Source organism: Pteropus alecto, unplaced genomic scaffold, assembly GCF_000325575.1.
Source record: "Pteropus alecto unplaced genomic scaffold, ASM32557v1 scaffold98, whole genome shotgun sequence".
Taxonomy (NCBI): domain Eukaryota; kingdom Metazoa; phylum Chordata; class Mammalia; order Chiroptera; family Pteropodidae; genus Pteropus; species Pteropus alecto.
In genome coordinates, this window is record NW_006443570.1 from 633,680 (window position 1) to 653,937 (window position 20,258).

The window sequence follows — 20,258 nt, forward strand, 5'->3', positions numbered from 1 at the left end:
GCTGATATGAAAGACCATCATTATTATATATTAAGTCCTTCTATATGTTCAGATCTGCTTCTTGTCTATTCTGTTCCATAGATCAGGGTGTTTCTGAATATACCACATTGTTTTAATTATTGAATATTTAATTTAGGTCATTAAAATTTTTTCAGAGGTAAGAATTTGCATGAACTTCTTTTGCAATATGCATTAGGGTATATTTTTAATAAGAATCAATGAATTTCACATTCTTTGAGCAGCTGGTAGATAATCACTAGTAGTTCCATTAAAGAATCACTAGATCTAGTCTTCTTAAATATGTCTTTTTATAAAGATTATGTAACAGCATAGTAATTTTCAAAAACAATACTCTGTACAGTTTCAACTCAAAATAGTGTAGTTTTATGCTAATATTTTAGTAAGTACAGTAAGGCTACATATATTTTTAAATTTTAATTTAAAAGCTTAGGATTGCTTTCAAAAAATTTTCCTTCTAAGCAAAATGTAGAAGGAAAGTTATAAATGTTACAAATAAGACATATATAGACTAGAAAACTATAAACAAAAGTTATATAGGAAATAGTAAAATATTATAGATAAGCGCTATCATTACAAATATAAATGTAATTTTATAGTAGCCACCTTAAAAAAAATAAAAAGAAACAGGTGAAATAAATTTTAATAATATTTTTCTTTAGCCAAGTATATAAAAATATTATCATTTCAACATACAATCAATAGAAAAACTATTAAAGAGATATTTTACATTCCTTTTTGTTTTTAGTATTCAAAATATAATATGTTTTTTATACTTACAGCATATCTCAATTTGGATGCAAAATTTTCACCAGAAATACACGTTCAGATTTCAGAAAATCTCTATCATCTGATAAAGTAGATTTCACATACCCAAGTTGTTCCAAATATACTTGAAAGTTTTCCGATAACTTAATTGAGCATTAGCTTTTAAGTTTACATTTAAGTTAATTTAAATGAAATGAAACTTAAAAATTCAGTTTCTCAGTGACACTAGCCACATTTCAGGTGCCTTGTTGCACATACAGCTAGTGGTTGTCACATTGGACAGTGTAGTTATAGGCTTTCTATAGAAATAAAATATAGCTGTCTCCTACTTTAACATTTAGCTTACAAATAACTTAGATTCAAATAGGGACTCTTGCCTTTTAGGAACTGAAGCCATGGCTCTATAAGCAAGCAGAAGCTGCTCTTACCTGAAGAAAATGACACCCCTAAATTACCACCAGACAGCATTCCCGAACACGCACACGCACGCACGCACGCATTCACTCCCTGTTTTGGGAACTGTTGCACCAAGGCCTGGTTGAAGCATCATCCATGTCCTCGGAGGTCTTTTTCTTTTTCTTGGGAGGAAGACTTCTCCCGCTGGTGCTGCTTGGGAGTTGGGACAGGGAACCCACAAGAACAGGAGCATTATTTTGTTATTAATGGTATTTCTGATTAGAAATTCTAACATCTTTTTCTTTAGAAACAAAATTATAAAGGATAATTAGATTTTGTAGGATTGTACATCCACTGAGGTTTTGGGGCTTACCTAGGAATTCTTCATCTCTTTATAACTTTGTTACTTTGAGAAAACGTTCCATGTTCCAAACAATGAACATGCATATGGATTATGAAATATGATTCCATTTGAAAGGTGGCAGAGAAGAGGGTATAGAAAGAGGTTGGGAATCACTTGTTATTACAGAAAGGTGCAAGGGCCTGAGTATTGAACTTTGATGAATCAGCCTACATTGTCTCTTGTCACCTGTATGACTTTGCTTACAATCTGGAACTAAAACAACCCGTTATTTTTTAGGTATTACTCAACTATCAAATCACTTTTAGGCAGAGTTTTTTGTTAATTTGTTTTGCTTCCAAGTGTGTGTGTGTGTGTGTGTGTGTGTGTGTGTGTGTGTGTGTGTGTGTGTTTGAAACTGAGTTTGTCTAGAAAATCATGTTCATCTTTTGGTCTTAGTGACTATTCATTTTTATGGTACATTTATAATTTATGCTTGAAATTTGGGAACTTCTAGTTACAGATGAAATTTTTCCTTTCACATTTTTCATTTCTTCTAATGTTAGTTTAGTCTTAAGAGGTACCTAAGGAAGGGGTGCAATTTTTAGTTCTTTATAGATGGGGTGATAACTGCAACTATGTGTGGAAGACTGGACAAATAGAGCTTCAGGTGGCCGACTTGGTTAGAGAGATTATGGAACCTAGGTAATCTAGGTAATGCCTAAACCCTCCATCCTAAGGCCCGCCTGCTTATTTAGTTTATCTTAATGGTCTCTTTAGATCTCTGATTCTAGAAGGAACCTTTGAAGAAATGGATAGAACTTCTGTGTTACTTTGAATATTGGTTGACATCTAAACCAAATTATTTGGCTTTTTAATGTTAAATAAAATATCGAGTAGCTTTTAGTACTAGGTGGGCTTCCAGAACCCCTTTATTTTAGTGTGGTACCAAAAGTAGGTTAATTCTAACACTTAAAATATCCTGGATATATACTTTATTGAAGGTTATTAATTCTTCAATAAAATTGAGGATTATTTCCATAAAGTAAAAATATTTTTTTCTAATACAACAATCTATGTTAGAATATTTAAAATATTTTCTTAAACGAAAATTTAAGAGCATATGCAAAAGTTGTTATGCTCCAAGGAGTCTGATTCTTCTGTTTTAAAGTTCATTGTATTCATTATATTGAACAAGAGATTGTTGTGTCAACTTGAGAAACGAATGGCGCATTTTCAAGTATTTCAAAATATTTTTGTTATACCTAGTTTTTTACTGTGATGGTATTTCTTGTTTGAGTAGAATCTGACCCATATTTTATTCTGTGGGAAAAAGAAGAGACTAAATGTTTGCTAGCCACCTACCACCTTGTGCTGCTATGCATTGGTGGGTGGCAACTCGAGTCCCGTTGTGAATTTTTAACTATGCTCTATATTTTTAGTACCTTGTGGAGATTGAATCTGCAAATCGTCTTTGAAAGATAAATGATTTGATTTGATTGTGGCAAGCATGAAAGTTATCCTCTAAATAAAACTATATCTTGGAAAAAAGCTGGACTAATACCATACTGAAATGTTCTTAACCATGGAATCCTTGATTAGACCCGATTTGTTTTGCACTTACTATAGCTCCGTAAAGATGATCAGCTTTCAGCAGGGATGAACAGATGTCGAGGTTTCATCAGAAATTGCTTTCACATTGTCAAGCCTTTCACGAAAGTCAGCCATCACCCTTGTTAGTCTGATTTTGTTGAGATGCTTTGAAAACCTTTTTCCAAATATTGGTTTGAATGTACAGACTTTGTACAGTTTACCTGTACAGTTCTGTAATAGTCAAGTGGTATCCTTTTCCAACAACAGAAATAAAAAGAAGAAAATTAAAAGCAAAAATGAGAAAGTATAGCATAGGCTGTATTTATTTAAACTTTTAAATATTTAATATTAGATGCTAGAACCTAAGTTCATAAAAAGCATGTCTCTTTTGTTCACTGCTATGTCCTCAGTACCTGGAACAGAGCCTGGCATGTGACAGATGCTCAGTAAGTATTCATTAAATAAATACTGTTTCTGTGAGAGGATTAATTCATGTACCTTTGTTTATGGTGGGCAGATACTAATCTCTGGTAATAAGCATTGGTTGGTGTTGAAGATACCTTGATTCCATTTATTCCTCTTTAATCTCAATAGAGAGGGTGTATTCCAAGACGTCAACGCTCAGTATGCCTTTTACTGCGGAAGAAAGAAAAGAGAAGGAAAAGCCGATTCTCTGTTTCCTTTGGATTTCAGAGTTAAATATATGAAATTCACTAGGCAAGAACTGGCTTTTTCCCCCATTAAAATTTTGTTTAAATTGTTTTAACCATGTTTAGTGTGCGATTCTGTACCATTACGTACATTCACAATGTCATGCAACCATCACCCACCATTGATCTCCAGAACTTTTTTATCATCCCAAACTGAAACTGTACCCCTTAAGCAATAATTCTCACTCTCCTGCCCCCACAGCCCCTGGCAACCACCCTTCTTCTTTCTCTCTATATAAATTTGATTTCTCTAGGTACCTCATATAAGTGGAATTATATAATTTTGTCTCTTTGTGTCTGTTTTTTGTTTTTTGTTTTTTGTTTTTTTAAATATGACCCTTTTGCTTGGAGACTTGACAATTTCCTCCCGGCTGGATTTCTAGTTTTGCTTTGTACCTAGACCTAGCAAGCAATGCATGCATAATAAGTATCTAAAGACAAGTTGATTCAACAGCTTGTTGCAGACCGCTAGGGGGTTATTAAAGATCTGAAAATGTGATTCCTAATCTGTATGTCAGTAGGCTTATCTCCTTCAAGTCTTGCTGATAAACCTGCACTGACAGTAATATCAGAGATTAGTCTTTCTCCGTGTTTCATAAAGCAAATTGTTCTCCTTATAGCCTGATTGTGAACAGAAAATTACTGATACATTGTTATAATTGTTTATACAGACATTAAGACAAACATTACACAAGGGAACAGCAGGTACAAAAGAGATTTTGATTGCAGCTTCATTAAGAAATTATATGCTCATGCTTGTTTATTTTGTCTGTTTTCCCGTTTGCACTATATCTTCTTCCCTCCCTCCCTCCCTTCCTCCTACCCTTCATCCCTTATTTTTTCTTTCTCACTCTCATTTTTCTGAGTAGTTGCTACAGAGACAACCTGACCCTGTGGTCCAAATATAAATAAAATAGTAATGGCTCTGTATCAGTCTAACCTTGTTGAGGGAAAAAGAGAATTATTCTGGGAGATCTGATTGGTTAAGAAACAAAGAGAAGGAGAGAGGGAGAACCTTGGAGAATGATTTGAAAAGTAGTCCATGCAATTTAGATTTCAAGCAGGATCTTAATCTGAGTGATTTTAGAGCCTCTTATACTAAACAGTAAAGTGATTTTGTACCACCGTATCCCCTGCTCACTTACACTGGACAGATCACTTCTGCTGTTCTTGATCTATTTTTTCAACCTGTAAAGTGAAGGGTCAACAACTAGATTCAACCATAAGAGTTTGGGCCGAAGCCATTAGAATACGGAAGGTATTTTTATGATGTGTGAAAATGCAGATGGTAGTATGCCAGAGACAAGTACCGACAATGAAGAATTACCCCCCAAACCAAGATGGGCTCCTGTTGGAGAGGTGGAAATGGTTGCGGTGGAATTCAGTAACCTCAGTGCCCTGGGATTTCTGTGTCTTTCCAGATGCTAGGAGACTCTTCTAAATCCTTCCTCTTTAAATATGAAGGGACATCTGTCGCCATTATCGCCCTGCCCCCTGGTCTCCCACATTTAGTTGGCAGCATTTAGAAAGTTTACTAGTCACAACTAGATTCTCACATTTCCCATTCCTTGTCATAAGCCCCCTTTCAGTTCAATATGCTTTTATTGGCACTTATTTTGGTTTTCTTTACAGCAGCAGCTGCTAATTAGTGACAGTTTTGAGCAAGCAGCTTGTCATTTTTGGCAAGGGTAGGGGACATCCATAGTGATTCAAGACTGTATTTTCATTTGCTAAACTTACTTTGCTACATGGACATACGTCTTGAATAAAAAATAGTCTGTAGTCAAGCGTGACTGTATTTACTGAAATTCCTTCCTGAGGCGGCATTTGAGTCTGTAGTTGAAGAACTCTCAGATGAAAAATAGGTTCAGCGTCTACCAGACCGATGCCATGAGCCCTGAGTCATCCTTCCAACGTTAATCTCCATTCTGGATATAGACCTCATCCTCTTGTTTTGGCACAATAAGAAATCTTTCTGGATTGTATTTGGTGTGTATGTACATGGTAACCGAAGGAGTGCAGTGTTGATAAACATTGTGCTTTCCGTTTATACTCAGCTTCTTTCTTGAGACGTAATTAAAGGAAGAAAAAAAAAGTTTCATTGGCATAAAGAGAAAGCTTTCTTTGGAATTTTAGCTCATGTAAGCATCATCACATTTCATGTAATTCTCCTCTTCGAAATCGCTGCAAGGAGGTGTTAGCTCTATTTTACAAACTTGTCACGATGTTTATGGAGTGACACAACTTGCGATTATATTTACCTTGATTAGTACCAATGGTGAGTCAAAACCTCCGTCACAGTTTCTATAAAGTATGATTCAGTCCCATTATTCCTGTAATAAGGATTCAAGTTAATGACCTCCCCAGTGTTAAAAATAACATCTTAAGGAAATAACTGACCTACCAGCCATTTTCCCCAATTTAGGTTCTTTCTGTAACACGGAGGTCTACAAAAATTATATTTAATTTAACACACAATTATTGAACATCTATCATGTACCATGTACTGTGTTGAGGGCATCAAAATGAATGAGATATGGTTCCTACCCTGGGATAACTTACAATGTAGTCGTTGAGCAACAGGCGACTCAAAATTGTTTTGGTTCTTATGCCCAGAGTGTTGGGCACATTGTAATTCCAGAGAGGTAATCATTCCACCTTTTAAAGCTAGGATGATCAAAATGATAAAGGGTTTAGGATACAAGTGTTGTGTTGATTCTTTTTTAGCCAAAGGTGTTAAAGATCGAATGAGACACCTTTCATAGGAGTATGGACTTGCCCGACGTCCTTATCCCAAGTTACATTCAGAAGTTGTCTTCTTACATCAGGGTAATTACTTCTTGGTGGCATGGCTTGGTGTACCCAGGTGATCGTCTAACATTCAGCCAGTTATTTAATGTACACCTTGCACAGTAACATGGTTATTTTTATGTTTTTCATCTTAGTGTTAATCAGCTATCACAGAATTTATCATTTATACCTGGTGTGTAACTCCATATGCACATCAGCATTAGATAAGTTGGTGTTTAATTATTGGTGAAATGTGAACAGTTATCCAGGTGACAACTTACTTCAGTATCTTTACTATCCTATCTTACTCAAGAGGATTATTTCAAAAGTTGTTTTCTCAATTGTATTAATAATTATTGTCCTCTATGAGAAATGTTTTCTGCCAGCAGAAAACCTGGAGTTAGGATGTTCTCTGGTAAATATTAACGATGGATAATAGTGTAGCTAATGGAAACCCAATAAGGAATTTGGGAGCAAATATAATGAATATAACCAACCACTCACTCGCCTTATAGGAAATGTCACAATGTTAGCTCTGACCACAAGTGGTCAGGATCTAGGTTTTGGCCTCATTGGAAAGTTACTCACCCCTAGAACTGTTCTCGTTATTCTCCTCCCACTGTCTTTTACAATCTAAATCTTTTAGCCGACTGATTGATTTAGAGGCGTGAAGGCGAACCACCAAACCCCTAATATGGCTTCCTTTGGTCGTTTGAAGGGTTGTCATCTCGATGTTCTCTGACCTTTAAGGAAAGCATTTTTGGATTATCAAATAATTTTTTGTATCTATTTGTGAGTTGTACTTTATGTGTAGCTTTTATTGTAAAGCAGTCTTAAACCACAGGTATTGTTGGGAAAAACTCATTTCGTTCGGTGAAAGGTTTTAAGAAATAAACTGCCGGGGTTGAGAGCATGTGCCCTAGGTTCTAATCCCAGTTCCTTCACTTCCTTGCTGCAGGACTTTGGGCAAATTTCCTAACCCTTAAGCCTGTTTCCTCATCTAGAGAACAAAAATAATAAACTCACACAAAATAATCAGAGGATTAAATGAGAGCACATATAAAGAGCATAAAACTGCGCATGAGTTCATGACATAGTAAGAACTCCTTGAATGTTTATTATTACTACCGTTACTGTTATTACTATTACGACCGCTAGAACCCTCTTTTTTCTCCTTTCTGTGCTAATTCCTTTGCTGTTATGTAATGTTTGGTGATTAAGTATAGGAAAGACTTGAAAATGTAATCGTTTATTTTGTTTCCAATGTGAAACAGTTGCTAGTGTGGGCAGCAGTTGTTAATTTAGCATATATAACAAACTAATGTTTTTCCTTGAACCCCAAACTGCCTTCCTTTCAAATGGGGTAGTCTCAGAGTGGGTTACATACTTTCCATCATCAAAGCGTAGAATCTTTAGAACAGGAGCTTGTCTCACAAAAAGCCTGATGTCTCTGTTGCCACCACAACCTGAAACTAACGAGTTAGAAACCACATAGAACCTATGACATGCTGCAGGAGCCCTTCTGAAGGACCTGTCACATTTTCTTGTAAGTCGTATGTAGACAGCTAAACCAGGAACCAATCTGGCTGAGAAAACTTAAAAAGTCTTTATTTTTCCTTCATTCTTCACTTTTATACTCAAAAGGATCTAATTTTGTTGCCCCTAGGAAAAGTGAACGCATAGATGCTCACCTAATTTAAAGAAGTCTACGCTTTGTTTCTTTGGGGCTGGGTGTGTATCCAGTATTATTCTGTAACTACTGTAGGATTACTACCTAAAGAAGATTTAAAATCATATTTTCTGTCCTCTTCCTCTTTTTTTTTTTGTTCTTAGTTGTACAGTCTTTTCTCCATGTCTAATTTAAGAAACTATATAATCGCTGTATATTTGCTTTAGCTGATTATCAGTATTGAACCCGGCCAGTGCCTTAGCATGTTGGACGACGATTTGACTTCAGTTTGAGAAGAGGAAAGCTAAAGATTCACTTTTATACCAATCAGCTAGGGACCTTACGTGTTGTCACATTTATTATAGCCAAAATACCATTATATTTTTAGGTAAAGACTTCTGGAGGATTAGTGTAAAGTCTAGGATGGTCTTTTGCCTCATCCTTAAGTCCACAGCAAATCTGGTAGTTCTTTACAGTTTCCCTGCTGTTTAAAAAGTGCAGCTTCATGTGAGCTTTTTGTCTTCAATTTAGTCAAGTGAGACACTTGACATTGCATAGGTTGTGGGTCTCACGTTTGTTTTGTTTTTCTTTGGAGCTTTACTGGAAACCAAATGCTATTGCGTACATGCTGCAGAAGCAGGAGGGGAAGTTGGCAAGAATTAACTGCTTTCTGTTTGGTCTGTCTGAAGCAGCTGACCTTTTGGAAGGAAATCGCTGCTCTTAGCTTCTTCCTGTAACGGGTGCAGCCTGCGAACAAGCATAGACACAGAAGAGTTCTGCCGTTATCCTGGCTGATGTCTTGGGGCCAAAGCAGTTAGTTAAGAGGTGGGGGTTTTTCAGTGCATCTGTTGTATGTTGTAGGAACATACACTCAAGTTCATGGTACTAAGTTGTGTGTAGCTATCCCAGTACATATAAAGTGAGAGAGAATCTGTTTCCAGAAGAAGATTGTTTTAGCAAAAGTAATTGTATTTTATTACAAATTTCCAGTGTTGATGCTGTGGTAAATGTTACTTTGTGCACAGTTTTGATTCATCTTAATGTTGAATGTCCTGATATCATTATTATTCTTATACTGGATAACATTTTTTCTCCCAAGAGACCAAACATTTTGATTTTCTAAGACACGATGAGCTCTTATTTAAATGTCATTTCATCTCAGAATTAAAATGATTTTTCTTAGCTCCTGTTACCCATTGTTAGAATGATTTTCTTAGCTCCTGTTACCCATCTTTTCTGCAGGACTCATTTTATTTAAACAGTGAGTGTTCCACCCCACACATTGGCATTATCTTCAAAAAGCTGCATTCGGACTTCACAAATGGCAGATCATCCAAAAAGCAGACAAAGGAACTAGCTGATGAGGCATTTCTCTCTCTTAAAAGAGAAGATTTTAGTCTTCCATTATTTTAACCAAAACATATTTAGATTCATTTTCTATTTTGTTTTTCGAAAAGATTTACGTTCAAATAACTATGAGCAAAAATGAAGTAGATTATGATTATTGGTAAAGGCAAAGGACACAGCTACTTGAAAAGAGGGGGCAAATACTATATTCTTCTGCACTTGGTTCGGGTTCAGTGGATAGGTGTGCATTTCCGGTGTAGTTTGGTCTTTTCCCCAGGTTTTCTGTAGAGAGTAGAGATGATTGGGTGAGCGCTGGTGTTGATGTACATAAAAGATGTGGAGTGCAACCCAGGGAGAATTATCTCAGGGCATCCTTAGCATGATTGCCCTACAGTGCTGCCTTTCTGTTCTTAGAAACTGGCCCAATCTCTTCAACCTTCCTGAGATAGTGAAGAATCCAAGAGGGAATATAAACCTTGCTGTGGCTTTAGATATAGGCTCTGGGCACAAAATAAGTTCATATCAACAAAGCAGGAAGATTCCCCCCTCACCCACCCCTCCCAGTTCTGTTGGCCTTTGAATAGGAGTAAAGTTAAGAACCAATGGCTAAGGCTTTGTGGGATCTGATCTTGTAACTGTAGCCTTCTAGCAGCCTTGCATTGTTACCCTGGAACTATCAAGGACTTTCTTGTAGGCCGGTTTTATTCAGGTGTGTCATTAAGGGTAAGGAAAGTGTAGTTTTTGAAAAGGAATTCTTGCACTGCTGTGAGGGGTTTTCTGTGCAATTCATTCTAATTACAATTGGTACGAGTTTACAGGGACAGTCACTTTGTCATATCAAAGATGAAAAAAGAGCCAAATATGACCCTAAGTATTATTTCTTGTTTTGAAATATTACTTTCCCAAATAGTCCTTTTTTTTTCTATTTTTCACGTTTCTTTCAGAAATCACAATAAAACCTAAATTTAAACTTTACTACCTCCACGATCACTTGTCTTCAAGCTGGTCTCAGTTCTAGTTTACCTTTTTTTTTCCTTTTAGTATTCTCAATGTTTGGTAGGAACATTTTCGAACACATAAAATAAGAGAGAATAGTATATTATGAATTCCTGTAGATTCATCACTCAAGTCCAAAAATTACCAAATTTTGTTCATCTTTTTTCATCTACTCTCCTCCAATAAACATTTTTTGTTTCTTCTGGACTTCAAAAAATACTTCAAAATATATTTTTGTGCCATTTACCTTTATACTATTTCAAGAAGAAAGGTTTATTAAACAAAGTAATATGAATAGTTATTGGGTACAAGGCATTTGAAAGCCTTTAAATAAAGTATTACATAAATAGATGTCAAAATTACAAATTAAGCGTAGCTATTAATAGTCTTAAACCAGTGCTATATATTTGAAAATAATGGAATTGCATTTATTTTTTAAAAAACTTTATAATTCTGAATTTTTACTATTTCATGTCCTACTTGAATCAGGATGACCTAATTTGTAAGAAAGTGCCATAATTTGGTGCTGTCATGGGAAATATTTCTTCCTGTGTCTTGCATATTCTTTTATGCTTGGTTCCTGAGGGAGATAGTGAGTCGTACCAATTGCCCATGACTATTAAATTTATATTTTAAATTTTACATTCTAAACAAAAGTTAACTAAAAAAAACTTTACAAAAAATTGTACCAAAACTTCTTAACTGAAATGTAACAACGGTTTACAGTTCTCTTTGACCTGTCTCTTATATTTGTCCTCCAGCATATATATTGTGTACACTTTTCATTTACCATTCTTTTTATACATTTTAAAAATGTGTCTACATAGCCTTATATTTAAATATAGCCTTTACATTTTAAATTGTTGCACTATATTCCATCAAATTAAAATGTTCTAGTTTATTCTCCTATTTTGGATATTTAGGTTATTACCAGTTCTTCACTATTGTATATTATATCTAACTAATGGTTGTCCCTGGGAGTTAACCTAGTGCAAAGTGCCCTTCAAAATTAATTTTGCTAGATGGAAACTTAATACTATAATTCTCAATTAAGAGGAAGGTTGTGATCTTTAATGGGGAAAATGTTAGGAATGTGTGTTGATTCATTAATAAATTGCCTTTATTTTTTAAAGGAAAAAACTTAAGAACAAGAGAGAAATTCTCTTTCATCTAAATGGTATGGAAACTCAGTATATTTTAGTGGCTGAGGAATTTTTATTTCCTGAACTAAAGGATTTACACTGTACAAGAAACATATTCTAAGATGAGTTAGTTGCTCTTGATTAATGGTATAAAATGGGTAGAGAGTAACCTTCATTAGAAATTCTGAGGCTGACATAGGTCTACATGACAGCCTCAAATCATTTCTTACTTTTGCATAATGCAGATGGCCATTATGGGCTACAGCAAATGTTTTTCTTATCTGGGAAGTGGTAGTGATGTAGCTTCTTCCTAAATGGGTTGTTCAAGTTGCTAAATGGATTTCGACACAGAAAGAGTGATAATGCACATGCATTCAAGCTGCAGGCCCATGTGGCAGGAGGGAGCCTGTCTTGTATGACAGCATCTTACCAGCTGTAGCACAGAATCTGAGAAGTCCAGATTTTTATGTACTGCCAGGGACAATTTCAAGATGAGAGTCAAACTTCTACTTTCAGTACTTTTTTTCTTCTTTATTTGGAATTTTTGCCCTTAATTTTGATTAAAAAATTTTTTTTAATTACTGAAAAGTTGAAAGAATAGAACAATGAACACTCACATACACTTTGCCTAGGTAGATCAATTGTTCACAGTTACTACATTTAGGTAACACCTCCTCCTTCTCTCCTTTGAAAATAGGTATCAGACATCATGACTTTACCCTTAAATACTTGAGTATGTATTTACCAGGAACAAAGTCATTCTATGTAACTTCAATGCCATCATCATTCTTAAGAAATTTAATATTGATACAATAATACCCAAGATATAGTCGACATTTAAATTAAAAATTTTTAATATTTAATTGTCCTAGTAGTGTTTTAGAGCTGTAGGGTTTTTTGTTTTTTTTTTTTAATTTATGATGTGGGTAGTTATCATGTCCTTTTAATTTCCTTTAACTTAGAACAGTTCCACAGTTTTCTGTTTTTCATAAGAGTCTCACAGTTTAGATTTGTCTAATTGTTTCTTCATGAGTAGAGGTAAAACATTTAGTTTGTCTAACGTTCTTTTCAGTGTATCACATCTGGAGACATAAAATGTCCGTTTGTCCCATGATTAGGGATGTTTGATTACTTGGTTAAGGTGTCGTTTGCCAGCTTTTTCCACTGAAAATGTACTTTTTTCCTTTTGCGAATAATAGCAACATACGCGGTACTACTTTGACACTGTGTGAATATCCTGTTCCCAACAAGTATCACTTAATGGTTTTAGCAGCTACGATGATCTTTCTGAGTCTACTCTCTTTATTTTTGAGATTGCGTGTTTTTGGCCAAGATATATTTAGGTGAGAATTTTAAATATATGATAACCCACTGATTAAGACTTGACCTTTATATTTAGCAAATAGTTCCCCTCCTTCTTCCTTCCCTCCCTTCCCTCCTCTCTACCTTTCCTTCCCTTCTCCCTCCTTCACTTGCTTTCTCTTCTTCTCTAAATAATATGTAATGATTTGGCTGTGATGTAAAGATTTATGACTGATTGTTTTCCCAGAATATTATCATCTCGATGTTGCCTGGGCAAATTTTTCCTTGTTTGTTTATAAGCCAAATACTTTTATTCTTTCTGTTCTCTTTCCATCTGTTTAATAATCTGATTTCGTTAGAGAATTGCCTTCCTGATTACTTACAAAGTAGAATTTAGAAATTTTTTTAAGAGCAGCTGGCTCCGATATTGACCTACTTCTAGATGGGAAAGTTTTACTCTAACCTTCTATCTTGATATTAGGCCAATTTTAATATGAACAAAGTCTTAATCCTTTATTACTACTATTTAATTTTTCTGTTCTGCCAAGTTCCTACTACTAGATAACTACCACCACCAAATACATGTACTAGTGTCGCCACTGACACAACTAGGGAACTTGCTCTTTATATTTTATCCAAAGTCCCGTAGTCATTAAATGGTGCTGATATGGTTAACAGTTTCGAATCCTGGTTCCTTGCCTTATACTTTTCAGATCCGGAGCTAGACCAAGCCTTTGCCTAAATCAGAGCCTTGCAGTGTTAGGTTTCTTACTCTAATTTCTTAGCCTTTTTCTTTCTTTAAATTATGAAATATAGCAAACGTACAAAAAAGTACAGAAAACCATATAATCAACCACCAAAAGTCCTCAAGACAAAGGGAGCATGTTACTCACTGCCCAGACCCAGCCCGGATGGTGCCCCTCAGTAGTGTGGGACCTGGGGCAAGTATTTCACCCCAAAAAGAAACCCATCGCATTAAAAGTCACTTCCAACTACTCCAGCCCTTGGCAACCACCAGTCAATCTACTTTGCCTCTAGAGGTTTGCTTATTCTGGACATTTCATATAAATGGAATTTAGAGTATGTGTGGCCTTTTGTGTCTGGCCTCTTTCACTTAGCATAATGTTTTCAAGGTTCATCCATGTTGTGGCATGTGTCACTACTTTATGTCTTTTTATGTCTGAATAATATTCCATTTTACCCATTTTTCCATTTACATCCATATTATTTGTTCATCCATCAATGGACATTTGGGTTGTTTCTATTTTTTTGGCTGTTATGAATAATGCTGCTATGGACTTTTGTATACAAGTTTTTGTAGAAATATGTTTTCAGTTCTCAGGCATGTACCAAGGAGTGGAACTGCTGGGTTGTATTGTAATTCCATGTTTAAGCTTTTGAAGAACTGCCAGATTGTTTTCCAAAGTTCTTACACCATTTTACAACCCTATTTAATTTGCTGAGCCTCAGTTTCCTCATCTATAAACTGGGGATAATAATAGTGCCTACCTCCTACAGTTTTGTGAGGATTTAAGGAGTAGATTCATAAAAGCACTTATTGTAATAAATATTATAGCTAAGTGTTCAGTAAATGACAGTAAATGATAAATCTGGATGGTGGATAATAACACTAATAAATGTTATTTTAATTCATTTTTCAATCTTATTTCCAAAATTATTATTATTTATTAGATGAATCAAAATATTTGTTGCTACTAATTTATATTTTAATTAGTAGGGGTCAGATGTGTCCTTGGGAGGAATAAGATTCTTTTTTTTTCCCTTGAGTCTCGTATACAGCAGGTCATTTCATTCACTGTTGTTTCATTATAATATTGATGAGATGCCATAAGAACTTAATAACTCTTTTTTATATCAATTAGCCTATAGTTAAATTGGTTTCATTATACATCATTTCACTTAAAGTCGTAGAACCCACTGACGTTAAGGGAAGACATACTGTACCTGTGGCAGTCTGGCTCTCGTTATACCACCCCTCACAATTCTCAGTTCTCTCATTCAGATGTGAGGTGAGAACATCCTCCCGGTGCCTTGTCACCACTCCCCACCCGTTCTCATCCATCCTTTGTGTCAGCGAAATGGATTAAAAAATGAGAAGACTGTACCATCTTTTAAAAGGAAGGTAAAGTTTGTACCGCAGGATATTGGTTAAGGAGAAAGGTGAGCAAAGAGCTCTTTGTGGAGGATTGACTTTGGAAAGGTATAGTCTGTTGAAGTAAGTTAAAACTGGAGATGGGGAGAAGGAAGCCACCTTTGTAAGTTTAACGTTGTAAAAATCAGAATAATATCGACCACTTACTATGAGCCAGGCACTGTCTTAAACATTTACACATATTAATTAACGCATTCTTACAACAACCCCCTGAGCGATGTTTAAGTGTCATTATTCTCATTTGACAAAATAAAGAAGCTGAAGCACAGAATGGTTTAAGAGATTAGATCTTGAATAACTATTTAGATGAGTTTGCCGTTATCTTCAGAACTTTAACCCCATTTTAGACTCTCTGGCCCTAGCATGGGATGGGATGGCGTGGTGGTGGTGGGATGGAGGATAAGAATTATAAAATGCTTAACATTGTACACATGAATCCAAATAAATCCCTGCATACGTTTTCACTTCCCCCGCCCCGCCCCAAGCTAGAATTCATTCACTCAGTTGGCCCATTTGCATTGGGAGCCTTCTGTCATGTACTTCCCCACCAACCACAGTTTGGCTATGGCATGACCCTGGCCAAAATGTTTCAGAAGTCTTCAGAGGGAGTGATGTGTTTCTTTACAAAGGTTTATATTTTACTTTTAAAAGGGAAAGCACCTAATAAAGAGGTATTTATTATTGAGACAAAATTCCTCCTAAATCCCACCCACTGATATCATTTATTTATGTTAGTGAACATTTATTTTTGTGTGTGTGGTTTTCAATATGCTTACAACATTATGAGCTATTTATTACACTTTGAAACCCTTTCAAAGATTTCGAAGTGCCCGAGGGTCTGCTTTATTCGGGACTCCTAAGACACATCCAGATAGATAAGGTCAATGTAGACACCTTATCCTTTCAGAAAGTACAATATTCTGCATTTCAGGCTATTTGGGTTGTTTGGAATGCTTATGAATACTATGCTCAACTAAGCATGCTCAACTAGTTCTCATTTTTGGCTAAAAATAAGATTGCAAATCCATTTTCCAGTCTTTAGAGAAGTCCCCGTGATGGTTTACCAAAGATACAAACCATTTCCCTTGTCAGAACATCACGCATTGAAGATGGAACTGCCTATAAATAAGCAGAAGAGAGCATATATTGAGGACAGAGGTGCAGTCACTGCAAATTTGGAATACTTTTTGGTGACAGGATAAAGACTGGTGAGAAAGGGTAAGGAATCAGCTTATAGAAGGTACAGGCATAGCCTAATAATGGGCATGAAGAGTTTTATCATATGAAGAAAAGCACTTAGAGTCTAAATTTTATTGATATGATTGAGGAGAGTGTTTTTTTTTTCCTAAATCACATATTTAAATTGTTACATGATAATCTCAATAAGTCCTCTCATATTCCATGCATTCGTAATTCTTAGTTAAAAAGCAAAATAAAAATGATTCTGTATTATTTAGTGTATTTTTATTTCACATTTTTGACTAGTAGTAGGCAAAATCTGTTTTCTACTTACATCAAAGCATTTCAGTGTAGTAGAATTAAAGCATATTGTATTTATCAAAATAAGGTGGTCGCTACCTTATATTTGCCGGCTATTCTTCAAATGGCATTTTAGAAAATAATTATATGTTCATATTTAGAGCTATAAAAATACTCTGACAAATTCTAAGAGCTCAGCATTCCATTCTTCGATAAAAATTAAGAATTAATGTAAAACGTAAGACAAAATAAAATAGTGTGATGTTTGTATAGTACCCCCACATAGATGACATATCACTGTAGTCTTCCTTAAAACAATAATAGGCTACTGTAATATGCTCAGCCAGCAGGACATGTGAAATATTTACCAAATATTTGGTATGTATTTAATCACTCAACAAATGTTTATTGACTACTTACCATGGCAAGCCACTGTACAAGGCACTGGGAACACAGTAGTGAATAAATATGTTCCCTTCACTTCCTGTTGAGAGTTCAGAAGATAGACAAAAACAAATCAAGAAAAACTAATAGAAAAAATTACAAATTGTGGTATATGTTATGAAGGGACAAATAGACCATCGTAAATATACTCTCATCCAAATTATGAAATCATCCAAATGATAAAATCTGTTTCAATGAATTACCTTGGTATTTCATCCTGATACCTTGTTCCATAATAACTTGAAAAGAGCTGATAGATTTGACTAAACTGTGTGTACACATTTATTTATGCAACAACAACAAATTTTACTGACTGCTTATGCGCCAGGCACTGTTCTAGGCCCAAGAGAAGGAACAGTGAACAAAAACAAAGTCATTATGTTCATGGTGATTTCATCCTCCTGAGAGGACAGTAAACAAATATGTGATGAAATGTCAGGAAGTGATAAATGATATGAAGAAAACTAAAGCAGACTGAGAATAGTGACCAGACTGCTATTTTATTTGGGTAAATTGTGAAGGAGTCTCTGAGGGGAGAAAAGTTTTCCCACAATGTTCCTTCTTTCGTCTCTTGGGTCAATTCAGTTAACGAATGCAGGATGCAGGATAACTTTGCTGCCTGTTGGTATTACTCAAACATTCATTAAGCGCTATTCCTTACAAATTCTTTACCACTAAAAGAGACGTTATTTTTAATACCTGCATTCTTTTTTTCATTCCTTTTTTGTTCTACCATACACATAAATGCCTAAGCACCTTCATCCATCTGTTCATCTATCCATTCCTTTACCTTTTATCCAAAAAAACATGCTTTAGTATCTGTTCCAAGTTTCCAAAGTCTTGGGATTTGATTTATTTGATTAAAAATTACATCGTATAATTAAATGTGTTCCAGATGTTTGATTATAACGTGGAATTGTTTCTGGAGAGAGCTCTTTGATCCCAGTCTTTCTCCTAGTAAACTCGCAGCCATTGAAATTTGATATCTCGGGTGATCTTACAGTTAACCCAGTCTTAATGCCTGAAAGCCCTAAATAAAACTATACACCTCTCAAGTGTTCTATAGCATTGCACAAGTCTAAAATAGGTAACTGGCACTTACCCCACACCTCATTGTTGGCTAACTGACTCATCCCATAAATAGCTCAGTGTTACGTGATCGGACAACAACTAACTGAGACGGGAGTTTTGTTTCCTAACACACGTGTAGTCCCTGGTGTTCAACAAAATCAAGGTCTAATTCACTGGATCCTAACTGTAGCATAGCTCTTGGGAGAACTGTGCAAATCAGTAGCCAAATCGTTATGGATGGGATCCAGGAGAGCCCTGCCTTACACCAAATTCTACATTGTGGGTCAGAGTGTTAGGGCAAGGTTTGGTTTAGTCCCTTGTGCGTAGATGAAAGTAACGTTGCTGCCACAATCTGGTTAAGCCCAGAGAGTTTCTGCCAAATGAATTGAAAATTCTCAGGTGAGTCAGAGAAGGCATCTTGGTAGTTTTATAAAATCATTTTTCAGAGCTTATTTTAAAAACCTACCCACTATTGGAATATAATGGTATTTGTTTCTGACTGAGGTGGGATGTATTGTTTTAAAGGCTATAATTTAACACAACATCGCTTCATAAATTCCTTAGCAATAACTTAGAAGATGAACCTTGGGGTATTTTTCCAAATAAATCTGTGCCCTACTAGTGGTAATACATAAGACTCGACCCATGCTTTAAATATTTTCACTTTTCTTTTACTGGGTCATTTTCAGAATGGTAGTATGTTTACTGTATTTCTTAAAAGTCAAAATACCAAATCTAAAACAAGTGATAAAAAAAAAATCCCCGTGCTAATTATTTATCATTTTTGTTGAAATGCTACTTACTGTTGCTTCAAGAAAAGTCTGTGATGCTATAGGCAGTTCTCCTAATGTTGGTTTTGCCCTTTGGCTTATAGGAATCCAGTACATTTTATAGTTGGAGCTTCACAGACCCAGTTATAAAGCTTTCCATGGCCACACTGAACATCTACATTCTGAAAACATTCCAAAGCTAAAATTCAGTTCCAGAATACTGATCTTCAGTCACTCCAAAAAGACTTAAAAGCATTTATCTTTAGCTTTTATAATTATGTGAATATTAACTCTAGTGGATTTAAAGGCGGGGGGGGCGGAAACCCACCCAAACCACTGACTGTTTGTTTAGCAGATTATAAACATGGCTGTGTGGATCCAAGCCCAGCAGCTGCAGGGAGATGCCCTTCACCAGATGCAAGCATTGTATGGCCAGCATTTCCCCATTGAGGTGCGCCATTATTTATCCCAGTGGATTGAAAGCCAAGCGTGGTAAGTGAATGGTTTTCTCCATCATATCTCGTGAAGCACAAGCATATCAAAGTTTGATTGGAAAGATAATAGGATGGAGACTCCAAAAGTTGTACGTTTAAAAAAAATTATGTGAGTTAGGAAAATGGAATGACTCTAGAGATTTTTAAAATAGGATTTCTTCCCTTTAAGAGTTAATTCTGCTTAAAAACATTGGAGCATTGCTACTCATAAAAAAGAATTAACAAATGTGTTTTGAGTGCCTGCAGGGTGCCTAGCAGTGTTGTAGGAGGTAGAGTTCATATGAAAAAATTAAAGCCCTTGTCTATGTAGAATTTAGTGCTGAATGGGGCAGATAAGGTATGTTTGCGCACATAATTTAATAAAATGTATTGTTAACAAATTTAACAATAGACACATTGGTGTTTTTAAATCTATATGTAATGTGTATACATACACACACACAACTAAAAGACGATACACCCAAATATTAACAATAATTACATCTTGGTGGCAGATTTAGAAAGCATCTTTATTTTTCTTATTTTTCAAATTACTGTTTATAGATTTAGGGGAAATTTTGTTTTTAAATTCTTTTAGAGTTAGTACAGTGCAGTAGACTGATAACAAAGCTTTTTAATCGACATTATTGCACGCCAGGCAGCAGGCTGTTTGCTGCTCTGCTCAGGGCCTGGGAACGTGTTGGTTGGTTACCAGTCTGTCAGTCAGATCCAGCATACTTTTCAGATACTTCAGGCCTCCACTATCGTGAGTGGGGG

General features: G+C 35.5%; 1 protein-coding gene across 3 annotated transcripts in view; it reads left to right on the forward strand.

Moving 5' to 3' along the window:
* The window catches only part of LOC102884882 (signal transducer and activator of transcription 5B), a 47,555-nt gene that overhangs the window by 5,257 nt on the left and 22,040 nt on the right, over positions 1-20,258 (forward strand). For 2 of the 3 annotated variants that reach the window (XM_025041658.1, XM_025041657.1), the window contains exons 2-3: positions 16,337-16,462; positions 19,364-19,500. In XM_025041658.1, coding sequence (XP_024897426.1) covers positions 19,373-19,500 — 128 coding nt within the window. In that variant the 5' untranslated portion in view covers positions 16,337-16,462; positions 19,364-19,372. The remainder of the gene's footprint in view (positions 1-16,336; positions 16,463-19,363; positions 19,501-20,258) is intronic. The other variant, XM_006924606.3, reaches the window with a different exon arrangement.